This window comes from Mustela erminea, chromosome 16 (assembly GCF_009829155.1).
Source record: "Mustela erminea isolate mMusErm1 chromosome 16, mMusErm1.Pri, whole genome shotgun sequence".
Classification (NCBI taxonomy): Eukaryota; Metazoa; Chordata; class Mammalia; order Carnivora; family Mustelidae; genus Mustela; species Mustela erminea.
This window is the reverse complement of record NC_045629.1, coordinates 64,297,418-64,313,748: the sequence shown is the minus strand read 5'-3', so window position 1 is coordinate 64,313,748 and position 16,331 is coordinate 64,297,418. Positions and strand designations below refer to the sequence as shown.

Here is a 16,331-nt window from a genome sequence, read left to right as displayed (position 1 = left end):
CGTGCTTTGATTTTGTTTTGTGTTTGAGGTTCATAATGAAGAGCTCAGAAGGAGAATTGTTAGATGCTTTAGGGGAAACACAGACGTCACCGTCTTTCTGTTTTCTGAAAGTTGAAAATGACAAAGAACAGCAATGCTAATAAGTGGTACTATGTCTAGTCGAGTTCAAAAATGTAATTCGCTACTTCTGAGGAAAGCGAAGCCTTTGATGAGAGGAGCTCTTTGGACAAATGAAAAATTGTAAGACTGACGGTAAAAAAATTTTTTGGTAACATCTGTATTCGTGCATTTGCATTTTTAGCAAACATTTGTTGAACATCTTCTGTGGGCCAGGTATATTGTTAGGTACTGGGATGTTAAAATGAGGAAACTTATTGTAAAAGGAGAGAAGTGACTTGGTTAAATTCTGTAATTTTAGGAGTGTTTTCAAAAGGAGCTCATTGTGAATGTATGGACTGGGTTTAGATAAAGTCACAGAGGATGGTGCTGTACCCCAGCCATCGTGACAGTGGGGAGCCGTGACCGCCCCTTGGTCTCAATGATCAAGGGGAAGAAGGAGTAAAGCCTGGAGCCTGGAGAGAGGCTGGTAGGCAACCGCCACCTCTAGGGCACGCATAGGCCTCATGCAGTGAGATCTAGGCAATCCAGAATAGCCTGCTCTGGAGGCAGCTAAAGAGGATAAACCCCACCGTTAATCCCTTAAACCCCCCACCCCCACCCCCACCCCAGTTGCCCGAGGGGAAGAGAGCGCCCTTGTGTGTTTCACAGAGGTCAGCCTCCCCAAGCACAGACCAGAGTGGAGAAGGATCTGGAAAGGGCAGAGGGGAAAATCAGCACAACGTGACCTCCTTCAAGAGACTCAGTGTAACGGTAGAAGGCACAAGCAGATAAATTTAATACCCATAATAATTAACATGGTATGCTATTTACAGAATAATAAGAGAGCGCAGATGACAAAGCTACCAGCTCTGGTCCTAGGGAACATTCAGTCTGGATCTCAAAAAAAACGAGTACAAGTTCGCCAGATGACAGAGGGAGAAGGAGGGCTAGCACAAGGGGCAGAGGAAAAGGCCGATCTATAAATCACCCAAATATGCAAAGCCTGCCTAGAAATCAGGTGTGACTCCAGCGTGAGGTATACGGGACCCGGGGAAAGATTTGGGATTCTGCAAGGCTTTGTTTGCACGGGTGGAGAACATGGCCCCTAATCCCTGCAACAGGTGATTCTCGTGCCCAGCAGGCTGTTTGAGGACAAGCCGCGCCAGGGACAGCACGTGGCACACGGCCCGTGCTCGAGAGCTCTTTGGAAAATGAAGGAACAAGTGAACCTGAGTCCCAAGACTGCATTTTAATTTATTACAATTAAATTTGATATTGATTAACAGGGAGTACTATTTTGAGTCTTCCCTTTTGGTCCTGGAAATAAGTAGATCTAAAGAGCAGCGGTTTTGTGGGGTGGGATGAGGAGTCAGGACGGCTGTTCTTTGCTGGAAACACTGTTTCACCTTCCGCATCTCAGCCACCTGGTCTGGAAAGTGAAAATCGTGCTCACTGCACGATAATCTCACAATAATCGTGAGATTATTGTGGAGATCAAACAGATCAAAGGTGCCTTGACAGGCATAAAGAACTTGACAGGTAAGACGCAGTGATGCCTCCTCCTCCCACGTCCGTAGCTTCTGAGAGGAGCCACATAAGTGAATTTTTCAAATAATGCAGTGATGTTCCATTAACAAGGGTTTCTCATTCTCAGCTCTATCTGCATTTGGGTCCAGAATACCTGGGGGGTGGGAAGCTGTCCTATGCATTTAAAGATATTTTTGCAACAGCCCTGGCTTCTGCCCATCAGCCATCGGTGCCCACACCCCCTCTTCTACCCCAACGACTGGTTGTGATAACCAAAAATGTCTCCAGACGTCCTGATGTCCCCTAGAGGGCAAAATTGTTCCCTGGTTGCGAACCACTGCCTTGAACATTCCTTTTCCTTACCCATTCTAGATGGAAATCTTTCTAAAATATGTTGGTCACATCCTTACCCGTTAAACACAGGCTCCTGAGTCACTACAGGAGAATACTGGCTGCAACCATCATAGAATCTTTAAAATGGCTTAGCAGTATTTGCCCACGCCCCTGGTCTGCTGTGTCGTGTCGTTCCTCGTGCCTGCATTTCATGCATTTTTCTCTTCCCTCCCTCTCTCCCCGTGAGGCTGACAGCTGTCACTTTCCCGTAAGCATTGAAGTGTACTAATTTGCTATTTCTAATCTGCTCAGGATTTAAAAAGCAGTTAGCCAGCTTTCTTAGAACGCATCTAAAATGAGAATCAACAGTCCCTGAGTTAGGGTGTGCAGGAGCCTGCCAGATGGACTTGGTCCGTGGGAGCCTTGCAGAGGCCTTCCTGTTCTCACTTCCCAGCTCCTCTGCTGTCAGGGACGTCTGCCAGGTAAGCCTGGTGTCATCCTGCTTATTAGAATATGACTGGAGGATGTTAGGAACATCAGCTTTCCCATAGCCTCGATTTCGGATGAACTAAGAGGGGGTGGGTGTCTGATAACAGTTGAAACCTGCCCGCCAATTGCAAAGCAACACTTTGAAGAACAATGAGTCTTTGATTTTTCCCACCACCTTCCTCACTCCTGCTTCTGTCTAGAAACTATAGGGAGGGCCGTACATCATTCGGTTGTCTACGAGGCCGCACAGAGCCTGGTATCGTGTACGTCGATAAGACATCGGTGATACCTGAAACAAAATAAGTCTAGGGTCTGAGCCCTGGTCTAGTGGCGTGGTCCTGAGCACACAGTAGGCCGTGTTTGTGGGAGGAACCCCATCCGTGAGGAATAAGAACAGAACCCCACTTTCCAGTTGTCTGTGGGGAAAAAAAAAAAACTCCTGTGAGGGGTGGCAAGCCAAAGATAAGGACTTCAAAACTCCAGATGAGGCAAGCGGTTTGTCGCAAAAGCACAGGCTAATCTTTCATGTCACAGATAAAGAGGGAGCCCTAATAGGCCCAGAGACAGGAAAATAAAATGACTGAATGTCAGCGTGCTTCCTCTTCTGCCACAGCTCTCTTTAAAGAGCACCGACGGGGGACGGCCACGGGTTCTGGCTCGCAGCACCAGTCCGCCTCCCTTTATTTCCTCCTTTGCCAGTGCTCATGTTTTTCACCGGGCGCGAGGGGAGGTTAAGACTCTCCATGTCTGCCTGACACCAGCGGGTAGCATCTCAGGGGTCTCTAACAGCTCACTCGTCCACGTTGTTAGGCTATTTCTGTCTCCTGTAGCACGGAGTGATCCGTCACGCCAGCATAAAGCAACCTGTAGGAGAAGTTTTACCCGAGTGTGATGCAAGGTCCGAGGAAAGCATCCCGGTTCAGAACGGTTCTGCGCATCACGAGAAAGCGATCAGAGTCCAGAAGGACTCTAAACACCGCCGGAGGAATGGCGTTCGACTTGCTACATTTTCTCAAGGTCATGACTGGTCTTAACAGTCCCCAGGGGTGACAGGTTTCCAGATGGTGATTCTGGACCAGCCAGACCCTTGAGAAAGGAGGCCAAAACTGCCCAGTTTCCACAGGAGAATATGAAACCTGAGATCATGCTGATAGTGAGATCACCCTCAGAGCTTGTCCCGGGGTCCATGCTAACCCCAGTGTATCTCGTCTCCTGAAGGAATGAACCCAGGGATGCTGTGACTTTCAGATTTTATCCGTCACTTCTGTAAGGAGTTCCGCTGAAGCCATCCAAACAATCCGACCAGGCCGAAGTTAGGAAAATGGCCAGTCCTCAAAATACAAATCTTACAACAGAGTAACCATCTATTTGTATTTTCAAAAAGGCAATGAAAACATCTCTCTGTGTGCCTTGGGTTCTGCAGTCTCGACATTTCAGATAGGTCACTGGTTAATTGGGCTGGGTTAATGGCTCTTTTCATTATGGTGACTTTTGCCCATCTTTCTGGCAGAGGGGCCTGATTAAATCATGGGCGGCTGTGGGTGAAAGATATTGCTTCTGTGGCATTTAGCCTCCCCAGAGACTATAGAGCTTGGGGGGAGGGGGGACTACATGGAGTGACTTTGGAACATGGCAGAAACTTAGCTTTGTTTTGTCTACGTTCACAAGAAAGAGCAGCAGTTAGTGGTTCTGAGTGCCTTTTCTGAGGAGATGATTACACAGAACCTGCGGCAGTTTCTTGAGGCCAGTGTGTCTAGAGTGGGAGCAGATAGGGGAGTGGTGTGAGGTGAGTTCAGATGAGGCAGGGCTCATAGTAAACTATCCGGAAATGAGGGAAGAGGGCCGATGCGTAGGCAAAGGTGGGAGCAGAGCAGCTGATAAATTCTGGGTTGAATTCTTGTGATCTGCTCGAATCCAAAGTATGCTTAAATTTACAAAAATTAAAAAAATTAAAATAAAAAAAAAAAACTTGAACAGTGAGTCTGTGGCTCAAAAGAGATGCAGAGATCTTAAAGAGATCTTGCTGTCTAATTCATAATCACGTAGAGTCCTTGCTAGGTGCTCACCATTTTCCCATCTGTGATTTAAGAGAATCTCTCCAAGCCTTTGAGATGTGTATTATTATCTTTATTTTGAAGATTGACTGATGAGGGCTTTGTCCATGTTAGCCTTAACCTGCTTCGGGTTGAAACTTGACGTGTAGTAGGGCTTTATTTGGGAATGGGAGAACTAAAACGGAAAAGTGGTTTTCTGATTCTGTTTTGTCCATTTTCTACTACATGAAGTTCTTCTTATCCTGCATAGGTTAAATTAGTTTTTGAGTTCTGGTCTAGGAAACTAACCACTAGGAAGAGGCCTGTTTCAATGAGGAAAAAAAAGAAAAGAAAAGTCTTCTCATAGTAAATGTAAAACATTGTCAACACATAGCCCATTTGTAACTTGTAGGCTAACCACATATGTTTGCACTAGTTATAAAGAATAAGTTCTCTTTATAGTAAGTAAATATGTGTGTATATGTTTATAATTACCTATTTACTTATGTATCCTATAGCCACTAAACCCAGAAAAATTCTGAAAGAATAGATATCAAAACATCAACAAGAGCTATCTCCAGGATTTACGGTCCCTTCCTTTTATTTATGTATGTGTTTGTTTATTCCTAATCTAAAATGTCTTCCTATCATGGGAACGGAACACAAAGTGTATTTCTTAGAGACAAGAAGTAAAGAAGGCACACACCTGGCTCATTCTAGATTCAGGTGTATTTGATCTTCCCGCCTCCAGTTTGCTCTTCCTTTCGTACAGGTTTCATCACGATGATGCAGCTTAAGTGATCAATTTGAAGGTGACTTTTCCCAAAGTTTGAGCAGGTATCAAGATTACAAAAGCATCAACTCAATAAAACTGGGGCCCATTGTGATCCTTAGGATTGAGAGAACCTTTGGGGAAGTCACTGCGGGGGAAATATGAGAAACCAGAGGGAAGGAATAGAAATACCTGATCTTTAAGACCCTCAGTGGGAGGCATCATTTTGAAGGAGGAGATGAGCAAGGGGGAAACTAACACCAGAATTGTCGGTTACAGCCTCTGAAATCAGTCTGGGAGAGGAACAAGGGGCAAATCTCAGAGAAGGGCCCTCGAAAGACAGAAAAACACAGGCCAAGGAGACTAAGTAGACAAGTTCCGAGCTGTGTGGTGGAAAGTTTGAGGAACGGCACCCACATGCCCTGGGCCCTGGTATGTTCGAAAGGCTCGTCACATGGTGTGATCACGTAGGAAGCAGAGGGACTCTCGTGACTCATTTGTGATGGGAAGCAAAGGGGTGGGTTGAGGGTGGCGGTTGTGTAGGAGGAAGGAGCAAGGCCCTCAGGACGAAAGGAATGGAAGCAATTTAGATATGTGTTATTAATTATTGTCTCCAAAGAGCCTGGTGTGGCAAGACCAATGATGACATAGGGGATATTTCTTAAATCCCTCCCAACATAGCTCACTGTCTCCTTCCATGTGGCATGAATCATCATCTCTGGAACTTTCTTGTTTCCAGCAAGGAGGCTGCAGCACTGATAAAGGCTGTTGGCGGATTGTTACATCACCGCCATTTCTGTACCTATGGTTCACCTTCCTGGCAGCCCCGGCCTGAAAGACCCCAGGGTACAGGCATTCGCTGCAGCCTAATACTTGACATACAGGGGGTTGATGGGACTGATTTTTCAACACTTGTTATATTCTGAAACGAGTGGTTTCTGGTCCCCTGCTCTCACCATCCTCCTCTACATTTTTTTATCTTTTGCCCACAACAGATGTGGCCGATTTTCACATAGATGGAATCTCTTTGACTGGCAAGAGACTATGGTTTTAGCATTATTATTGTCATGGTGGTGGTTGTCATTGTCATTTCAACTTCACCTATTTCTAGAAAGTGAGACAGTTTTCTTGGATACAATGGAAACCTTTCAATGAGATTGAAATGTAAGAACTTTTTAATAGAGGGGACAGTTATAAACTGTAAGCCCAAGAGTTGTATTTTCCATTCTGGGTATTGTCTTCTTGGTGCACAGCAGGTACGTGATAAATGTTTTAGAATTAAGAATAGTGGGGGGCGCCTGGGTGGCGCCTTTGGCTCAGGTCATGATCTCAGGGTCCTGGGATCGAGCCCCACATCGGGCTCTCTGCTCAGCAGGGAGCCTGCTTCCTCCCTCTCTCTGCCTGCCTCTGTGCCTACTTGTGATCTCTGTCTGTCAAATAAATAAGTAAAATCTTTAAAAAAAAAAGAATTAAGAATAGTGGGTCTGATTTCACATAATATACCTCTCTATTGCCTGTTAGTGTCCTATCCATAGGTCAGATTATCTTCCTCTTCTGGGGCCTGGCCTTGGTTGACAAATAGATGAGTTGGTTAATTCATTTGTTAATTCAACTAACTGAACACATGCGAGACATCAGAGATTAGGTGGGGCTTGGAAAATGTATCCCCACTCTGAGCACACATCTCAGCCGCAGGAACATGAACATCCCCAGTTCCTGCTGTCACCAGTTATGAGTCCCAAGGCAAACTGGGGACCTACTATGTGCAAGACAACCTGCTAGGCCATGAGATACAAAGACTATATGGGATCGCCTCATAAGTACAAGAAGAAAATGGGGCATTTTAGTTTAAAATAAGAACACATAGCGGAGGGTGGGAGGTAGGGGAACCAGGTGGTGGGTATTGGGGAGGGCACGGATTGCATGCAGCACTGGGTGTGGTGCAAAAATAATGAATACTGTTACGCTGAAAGGAAATAATAAATAAATAAATAAATAAATAAATAAATAAATAAATAAAAGTTATGAGTTTAAAAAAAGAACACATAGCATAGAACTTTATCGTATTTTACCATAGATAATTTACTGAACCATTTGCAGAAAAGTGGTACAAAATATGTCTTGTCATTATTCGCATTTTGGCACTGAGAAAACTGAGTTTTGTAAGTTTGAACTTAAAAATGTGTCATTCTGGGTTTTCCAGAGGAATAGAACCTATAGGAGCAGAGGTGGTGGTGGCGGCGGCGGTGGCGGAGGTGGTGGGGAGGGGGGGTGATTTACTATAAGAAATCAACTCACACAATATGAAAGCTGGGAAGGCAAGCTGGAAGCCCAAGAGATCCAATGGCCTAAGTTCTAGGCCAAGTCAGGAGTCCGAAGGCAGGAAAAGACTGATGTCCCAACTCAAATGGATTGGATGAGCAATATGCTCCCTGGGGAGGGCAGTCTCTTTTACTCAGCCTCCTGATTCGCATGTGAAAATCTCATCCAGGCATACCCTCACTGACATACCCAGAAGGTGTTGAACCAAACATCTGGGCGTCCTGTGACCCAGCCACGTTGACTTACGAAATCAACCAGCACATGGGACTTAACCCGAGATTGCACGCCCATGAAGAGGAAGTGCTAACAGCCCAGTGCCCTTCCACAAGGCTTCTCATGGAGCTAGCAGCCATTCCCAAGCACACACAAAAGACTGGCTATGTTTGTGTGTATGTGCGTTTTCTATGATTGGCTCACAAAGAAATATCCAGCCGGCGTCCCATCTCTCGCCAAAGCAGCTGCATTGACCAAGGCAGCTTTCCCACCTCCCTGATACGAACTTCCAGCCTCTCCTCGCCCACCATCAGGGCTGCCCGGAGGTGCCTGTACTTGGTTCAGCTTCTCATTCCATGGAGCTCCTCTTTCTTTCTCTGTGCTCCCCGTCTGCACACCCCAGGGCCACATTCCGTAGCAAGTCCCACAGGCCCAGGCCTGCGGTGGAGACTGGCAGAGCAGCCAGGGTCCCACAGAGGACAAAGGGTGGGACTTGTCTTACCTCTGAAGGCTGGGCACAGCCTCCAGCTTGCTAGGAGGAGGGGACAGCGTGGGCCGCCCGTGGGTTGCCCGTGCCTGGTACAGTCGCTGGCCCTTAAGAGGTGACCAGTATTTGCTAGAGGAAGGGAAGAGGGGGCAGGATGGTGTGGGGGAAGAGAAACTGTGCAAAAGGGAGGAAGACCGAGAAAAGGAAGTAGGAAAAGAGAATCGGTAAGAGAAAGGAGAGGGAAGGAGAAAGAGAAATGAGAAGAGTCAGAGGGGAGAAAGGAGCAGGAGCCCAGAAAGCAAGCAAGGCAGCAGAAGGGGTGCTGGAACTGGACGGGGAGGGGAGGGTACCTGACCGGAATCCAGATAAAGGAGTAGCCCCCGGGCCCAAAGGAAATGACCCTGGACAAGTCACCAGCCTGTGTGTCAGGAGGAGATCAGACCTGAGCCCCTCTCTGCATGAGCTCCCCTGCCTCCACAGTCTGGTCTGGTCGTCCAGGGATCCACAAAACTGCCGGGCAGCCACCGCCCTGACCCAGCCCCTCTCTCTCTGTTTATCTTCCCTAGTCTTTACCTCTTACCAGGTGCACGAGTGCCCTGAATGAACAACGTAGGGAGGGGAACATGACTACAGTTTCCATAGGAGCTGAATGGCAGCTCTTGGAGAGACGTGGAGGACAGATCTTCATTTAGCCTCTTCTTTAAAGCCAAGATACATGCACACGCGGACATCAGGGTCCGCCCTCTGCAGTGCCCAGGCAGAGCCCGGCTCAGAAACTTCAGAAAGGAGAATGTAAAATGAAATATAGATATTTATAATTGAAGTATCTCTCCCCCTCCTATCTCTCTCTCTCTTTAATGAAAATGCAGCCAACTGAATATTTAGTTCCCCAAGGAAGACTCAGCTGTCGATTACACTGTGTGCATGGGGAGACACTCTAACAGAAAATGATGCCGGCTCATGGCTAATGATCACCTTGCTCAGGATCAGTACAAGACAAGGTCTTTGAGGTCGGCCCCTTTTGAGTTTCGAATTAGGTATTAGGTGCCGAGTAGAGCTAAAAGCATTTCATGTGAGCCTGCAAACGCAGTGGACGCTGGGTCCAATTTTATACATGTACAGGTATATCAAATACACTTAATTTCCCCCATTGAAGGTGCTTGCTTTTAATTCTGCGGCTGGCAGTGCAGAACAGGTTTGAAGACTAAATTTCCATTCCGCCAAAGAAGTAGTTGGGGATAGAAGTTCTAAAGCAGGAGTAACCCAAAAAGCAAAGGTTTTTGGCGCTTGCAGAGAAGGTGGGGGTAGTAAGATCCAGGGAGCAGTAGACAGAGGAGACCCCGTAACTCTCAGTAAACAACACAGGGCTGGGGAGCACAGACCTGGTCTTTGACTCTAGAGCTGAGCCCAGCTTAGCAGGAAAGACAGTTGATTGACTGACTTGCTCTCAGTGTTTTGCCTGGCCAGCATTCCACACTTCAAGCCCTGGGCTATTTGGGGGGGCACGAGGGGAACTGAGCAAGCTAGGTTGTTTCCGTGCATCGAGTGCCCGCTGCGTGATGCGTGTTGTTCCAGGTCCTTGATATAAAATACTCTACTTCATCCTTATGTAACCCTCTTATTCTTTCCAATCTAAACGTTAGGGAAGTGAGACGTGGAGTTTAAACAGCAGGCTTAAGGTGATGAGCAGGTGTTTAATGAGCCAGGGCTCTAACAGGGCCCTCCAGCTCTGCACTATTCCCCCCTACCCCGGCCTCCTGCACGGACCAGGGACTGGACGCTCAGAGGGCGCGCGGGCATCCCGGCGTGCCCCGCCTCCCGATGCAGACCACTCTCTGTGGGATCGAGGCCATTCCCATTCAGCCTAACTGGCTGTCCCTCCTGCCCCGAAGGCTGGACATGCCACCTAAACTGAGACACAGGGAGGTCTGCCCAGCTTCTCCTGCAGCCTCCCCTCAGGCCTCCCACCCCAACACCAGGAGAGCGGAATGGCCTTTTGGCTTAGAGGCTCTGGGTCACCCAGTCAGTGATGAGGCCAGCAGCAGGCTGGACCTCAAACCCCTTCCACCCATGACTCCATCAGAAGTTCACAGTGTGGTTGAAAAATCATCCTATTTAAAGTTCGCATTTCATCTGTGATCTCTGTCAGGGACTGGAGCTGCTGCTTCCAGCAAGAGTGAAGAGAGCCTGTGAGCGTCTGGACAGCACCAGAAATCCTGGAATGGCTGCGTGTCTTTTATTAGCGAGAAGCTAGCTGCCATTAGAAGGATCCTTTTTGCCTTCAAAAATACAAAATATTTTCAGAGTTGCTGTTGTTATAGGACTTCTAAAATGATTTATGAGAATAGAAAACTGCTGGTGAAGAAAAATATGTGTGTGTATGGATATATATGTATATTCCTTTTTAATAAAATGAAATAACTGTCGATGCAAGTAGTATTTTGACAATAAGAGCAGTTCCATTCAACGGATGGTCCTTGAGCGTGAACAGATTCTCATGAATAAAGAGGTGCTCATAGCTGTATTTATCTTACAATGGATTTGTTTTAGTGAGTTGAGTATTTTAAGGAGAAGCGTATGTTAAGAACTTTAAAGAGTGTTTTAATAAGAGAGATTTCTGGGGCTTTCTGTTAGTACTGATCATATTTTAATTGGCTTCCATTTGTGGAGCTTACATTTCAGAAAAAGGCGTGTATCTTCTGATGTTTAAAAAAGCAAAGTCACCTACTAACTAATGGTGTTATCAGATAGCGGTCAAAACAGACACTGGGCTAAGACCAGGTTGGCCGTTATGCAGTCTGATTGCCATCAGATCTGCCTGCGCCCACGGCAGACATCAGAAATCAGTCGGAAGCACCTAACTAACGGACACCTGGGGGGCTCAGTCGGTTATGCTTCTGCCTTCGGCTCAGGTCATGATCCCAGGCTTTTGGGATCAAGCCCCAAGTTGGGCTCCCTACTCACTGGGGAGTCTGCTTCTCCCTCTTCTTCTGCCCTTCCCCTCCCTTGTGCTGTCTTGTGCGCGCGCGCGCTCTCTCTCTCAAATAAATAAGTAAAATCTTCTAAAAAATCAATCTGAGCAATCTTCATATTCTTCTCAGTCCCACCCCTCATGAAGCCACCAACCCAGTGCTGTTGGCCGTCAGTCTGAACCTGGGCTGAGGGTCCTTTTGCCTCTCCGTAGCTGGAGCCAATGTCCACACAAGAGTAGCCAAGAGTAAGAACAGGATTCCGTGTAGAATAATAAAGACTGAAATAGTCACGGTGGAAATCACACCGCGTGATCCCTGTATTACCAGCAGAAGTGGCTTTCAGTGTAGGAAAACAATGGTTCGTTTGGAGTCAGGCTCTAAATGGGTAAGGTAAGGAAAAGATAGTTCCTACTGTGTATACATTTCATGTCATCCACTGCTGAAATGTCCTTACCCCATCTGTCTGCAGAGACACTGTCCCAGTCGGCCACTTACCATCTCTCACCTTAACTTATGTAAGAATCTCAGCCAACAGTAAGCTTGGCAAGGGCAGGGCAGTAAGAATGACAAGTGCCTTGTCATTCGTTGTAGTGAGTGCCTAGTACCGTTTGGCGTCGTGAGTGAGTATGAATGATTTCATCCCCCCAAGGAGCTCCCCATCTCTTCTAATGTTATCGTCTACCTTACAGCTGTATGTAAATCAAGACATCACTCTCCTGCCTAAAACCTTATCTCCTTTTCACCCACTGAGTGAAACCCAAACTGCTGTCCAGCCACAGTGCCAACCAGCCAAGCATTGCACTTTATCATCTAGTAAGACTAAACTTTGACGTTCCCAGCAAAGATCATGCGGTTCGTGCTTTTGTGTCTTTGCTTCTGAGATTCCCTCTGCCTGAAACTTCTTCCCCACCTAACTCTAGTTCATCCTTCAAAGCTCAGTTAAAATCATCAATTACCTTCATCGTTCCCTTTGAAATGCTTCCTTTGGGATGCCTGGGTGGCTTAGTTGGTTGAACATCCAACTCTTGATTTTGGCTTGGGTCATGATCTCGGGGTCATGAGATAGAGCCCCATGTAGGGCTCCCCACTCAGCGGGGAGTCTCCTTCTCTCCCTCAGCCCCTCCCCCTGCTAGCACTCTCTCTCCCTCTCTCTCTCTCCCTCTTTCTATAAAATAAATTAATCTTTTTTCAAAAAGAAATGCTTCCTTCTATCCCAGAGTTGGAGTCAGTGCCTCTCCTCTAAAATCCCATGTCACTCTGTTCATATTTTTATTGTAGCGCTCACCTTATGATATTGGAATGATCTCTTTTTATATTTCCTTATATCATAGTGTTTTTGCTGCATGATACAGAAAATCCAACTCAAACTAGAATATATTGGTCCACATACATGAAAAGAGGTAGCAGGCTTCAGGTATAGTTTGATCTAGAGATTTGTAGAATCACTGGGCCTCGTTTTTATATATTTCTTTTGGCCCTGTCTTCCTGGCTTTAACCTCAGATTAGCCCTTTATGGTATCAAAGTGATTGCCAAGTTTTCTCACTGGTATACAGATGAGAAGAATTTCTGTTCTCCTCCCCAGCCAATGAAAGTTCTGAGGTTTCACCGACTGGGTCTGTGAAAAGACGGGTGCCCATCCTTAAACCGATCATGAGTACAAAAGAGGTGGGAGTCTGCTCACCGGCCAGAACTCTGTGGCTGAGAAGTTCAAGTCCTTGTAAGCAGGGGTAAGGGGAGAGGATACTTTGGAGGCCATCAGCAACATTCAGTGTAATTTCCAATTAGACTAGGCTCCCAATAGTCTTGCATTCCCTGCCATAGTCATCTTTGGGTTCCCGGCATGTAGCACAGTGTTTGCTCTATGCAGCGTAGGTCATCAATCCGTATTCGCTCAGCTAAAGGAAATTGAGCCTTCCTGGAAGTCAAGACACATCTGTATCCATGCCCCTCTTTATCCATGGTCCTCTCTTCCGTCCTGCAGATTCCACCTCCATGCTGACCACCTCCTACAGCTGCTTCCCGCCTTTCCACTAGACGAGCTCCGCTTGAAAATAGTCCCCACTTCCCTTATCCTGGTTAAGTTTTCTCGATCAAATTCACCTTTAACCACACCCACCCCCATCCCAATTGCAAAGACCTTCCTGTTTAGAGGCTCTCGGAAGTTTCCCTTACAAGTGGAAGATTCTGTGATAAATGCACAAACATGTCACCCCAAATGAGGGAAATATCAAAAGGGAATGGTTTGTCAGCTGGTCCTTTTTTATTGAATATTCCCCGAAGGTAGCTGCTGTATACCTTCTGATTGTTTCTTCAAAAGAAGGAGGATAGCAGAGTACAAAGAGACTAGACTTTGCAAACAGGCCTGGGTCAAATGCTGGTGCCATCACTTCTTAACTCTGTGCAATGTTGGGTAAGTGATTCAATCTTCCTGAGTTCAGCCCCCTCCTGTGCAAAATGGGGATGATAATACTCGCCTCCCAGGATTGTAATAAAGGTTAAATCAGATGAGCTGTGTAAGGGGGCTGGGAGAGTGCACAGTCAATCGATGGCACTTTCCTCCTCTGTCTGTGCCATCCAGAGTGCAGTCCTGGTACACCTAACTTCAGCTCCATAATTCTTTCCAGTTTGCACATGATGCAGGCTGTTGAGGAAGCTTATCATTACTGAGGCTTGGTCTGTCCTCCCAATGTCTATGCATGGGAACTGGAGATTCCTTACCAATCTTTGAGAATTTGTCCAGTCCCCCCTTCCCCCAAAGGCTGGCATCTGCCTACTTGGGCATGCCCTGGTTTTGTTGTCCTGGAAAAACAGAAAAGAGCTTGCCAGCTGTGGTCACTCTGAAGAAATAGATAGGATGGCATGAACGTCCATCACCCAGGAGTCTGAGGAGCTTTAAGCATCCTCAGGGTTTCTCCATCTCTAGGCTCTGGCTCCCACACATGCTGTCTCCCCGATATAAAACTCAGTGTCGTCTCCTGGGGCCAAAAATAAACTTTACTTAAAACTGTGGCAGGGAAGAGAAGTTCTTTATCGACCTCAGACAATGTCACATTTATCATTAGAGATCCTGTTTCTAGAACCCCACACAGGGCTGTTACCTGGTTATGCCTTCAGAGCTTCTTACTTCCTTTTGGTTCCTGTCTAGATAATCTCTTCCCACTGTTTGCTCCACTTTCCTTTTGGGAACAAAACAAAATCTCATTCAGGGTGTTTTATCATCTGTTTTTGTGGTTTTGACTACTAATCTCATACCCTGTAGAGCCCATCAAAAAATTTTATCGAACAAAGATTGTTCCCTTCCTCAGAAGAATTCTAATGTCAGCTATTAATAGTCATTATTAATAACATATTCATCTCATATATAAATGTGAGTAGATTTTTTTTCCTGCAAAATATACAGAAGGAGCCATCCCATGGCAAGGACTGCAAATGTTCTAAAATTCTAGTGACTACAAAACAGAATCCAGTGGCTTTATTTGATACCCGAAGAGGAGAAGGGCAGATATTTTATGTGTTCCTTGCCAGTGGACTTCTCACAGGGAAAAAAGACTTGGCAGCTCATAGACTAAGACAACATTTTTCAACACTTGGGTTTCTTGGGGGAGCCAATAAAAAAAAAAAAATCATTACCCCAGTGCACCATTTTCTCTCTCTTCCTGCAGAATCCTTTCTTTTAGTAAATATAATTGCCGAATCTCAACTCTTTGAAGTTTTGCACTCTCTCCATTTTCATGAGGACAACCAGAAGTGAGAACTTTTTAAAATTGTAAGTAATCTCTGCATCCAGCGTGGGGCTCAAATACACAAGCCCAAGATCAAGAGTCACATAATCAACCAACCGAGCCCCCCAGGCACCCTCCTTATCTTTAGGAGTCTTAAGTCTCTTGCCTTTGTACAAACAGAATGTATCCTCAAAAGTCAAAAAATAGAACTACCCTACAATCCAGCAATTGCACTACTAGGTATTTACCCAAAGGATACAAAAATACTGATTCAAAAAGACACATGCACCCCAAGGTTTATAGCAACATTACCTACAGTGGCCAAATTATGGAGACAGCATAAATGTCCATTGGACGTCGATAAACAATGAAATATTAGTCATAAAAAATCTTACCATTTGCAAAGACGTGGTTGGAACTAGAGTATTATGCTAAGTGAAATAAGTCAGTCTGAGAAAGATCTACCATATGGCTTCACTTATATGTGGAATTTAAGAAACAAAACAAAAGTGAGCATAGGGAAAAAGAGAGAGAGAGGGATACAAACCAAGAAACAGACTCTTGACTGTAGAGAGTAAACCGATGGTTACCAGAAGGGAGGTGGGTGGAGGGCTGGGTTAAACGGGTGAGGGGGATTAAGGAGTGCTCCTGTCTGATGAGCACCAGGTGTGCTCATCTCTATGGAGAGTTGAATCCCTATATGGTACACCTGTAACTACTATTATGCTGTATCTTATCTAACTGGAATATAGACAGAAACTTAAAAAAAAAAAAAAGAAAGGAATATATGTCCATTATGGAAAGTGTAGAAGATGCAGATACCAAAAAGAAGAAAGTAATAGTTGAACCCCATTCCAGAAGTATACAGAAGTAACCACTGTGATTATTTTGTTGCCAATGCTTTTAACCTTTCGGGTGCATATGTTCACCTAGGTATATAATTTTTATATTATTTAACTATATTACTTGGTTCATGGCATACAGTGTTTTCAGGTCTTTCAAGGGACTCTTGTGGGGTTTACCTCTCCCTTCTTTTTCCAAATTTCATTTCCAATCCTACCCCCCCTCCCACTTAAGGAAAAACTGCAGTGTGCTTGACGTATTATGAATATAGACTGTTGTTTTGTGTGAATGTTTATAATCCATGCAAATGAGATTCTGTTATAGAACTCCTAGTTTCTCTTTTTTTCCATTCACTACTATTTTTGATATCTCTCCATGTTGCTATATCTTTATCTAGTCCCTAGTCCTAAATGCTGCCTAGCATCCCTTCACAGTTTACTTAGCTACAACCCTGCATAGGCTTGGGTTGCCTCATGTAAAGACTTGGGAAGAATTTTTCTGCTCTGGACCAAAGATGG

General features: G+C 45.7%; 1 protein-coding gene across 5 annotated transcripts in view; it reads left to right on the top strand.

Moving 5' to 3' along the window:
* SAMD12 (sterile alpha motif domain containing 12) overlaps nucleotides 1-16,331 on the top strand; it is a 394,456-nt gene that overhangs the window by 327,838 nt on the left and 50,287 nt on the right. For 2 of the 5 annotated variants that reach the window (XR_004279492.1, XM_032315619.1), the window contains exon 5: nucleotides 14,911-15,014. The exons of 1 other annotated variant lie outside the window; for it this stretch is intronic. Coding sequence is in view for 3 of the 4 variants with exons in the window: in XM_032315619.1 (XP_032171510.1) it covers nucleotides 14,911-14,999 (89 nt within the window). In the remaining variant the exon portion in view is untranslated. Of the gene's footprint in view, nucleotides 1-10,424; nucleotides 11,183-14,910; nucleotides 15,015-16,331 lie in introns of those variants that run through there. 2 more of the 5 variants (XM_032315618.1, XM_032315620.1) reach the window with 2 other exon arrangements.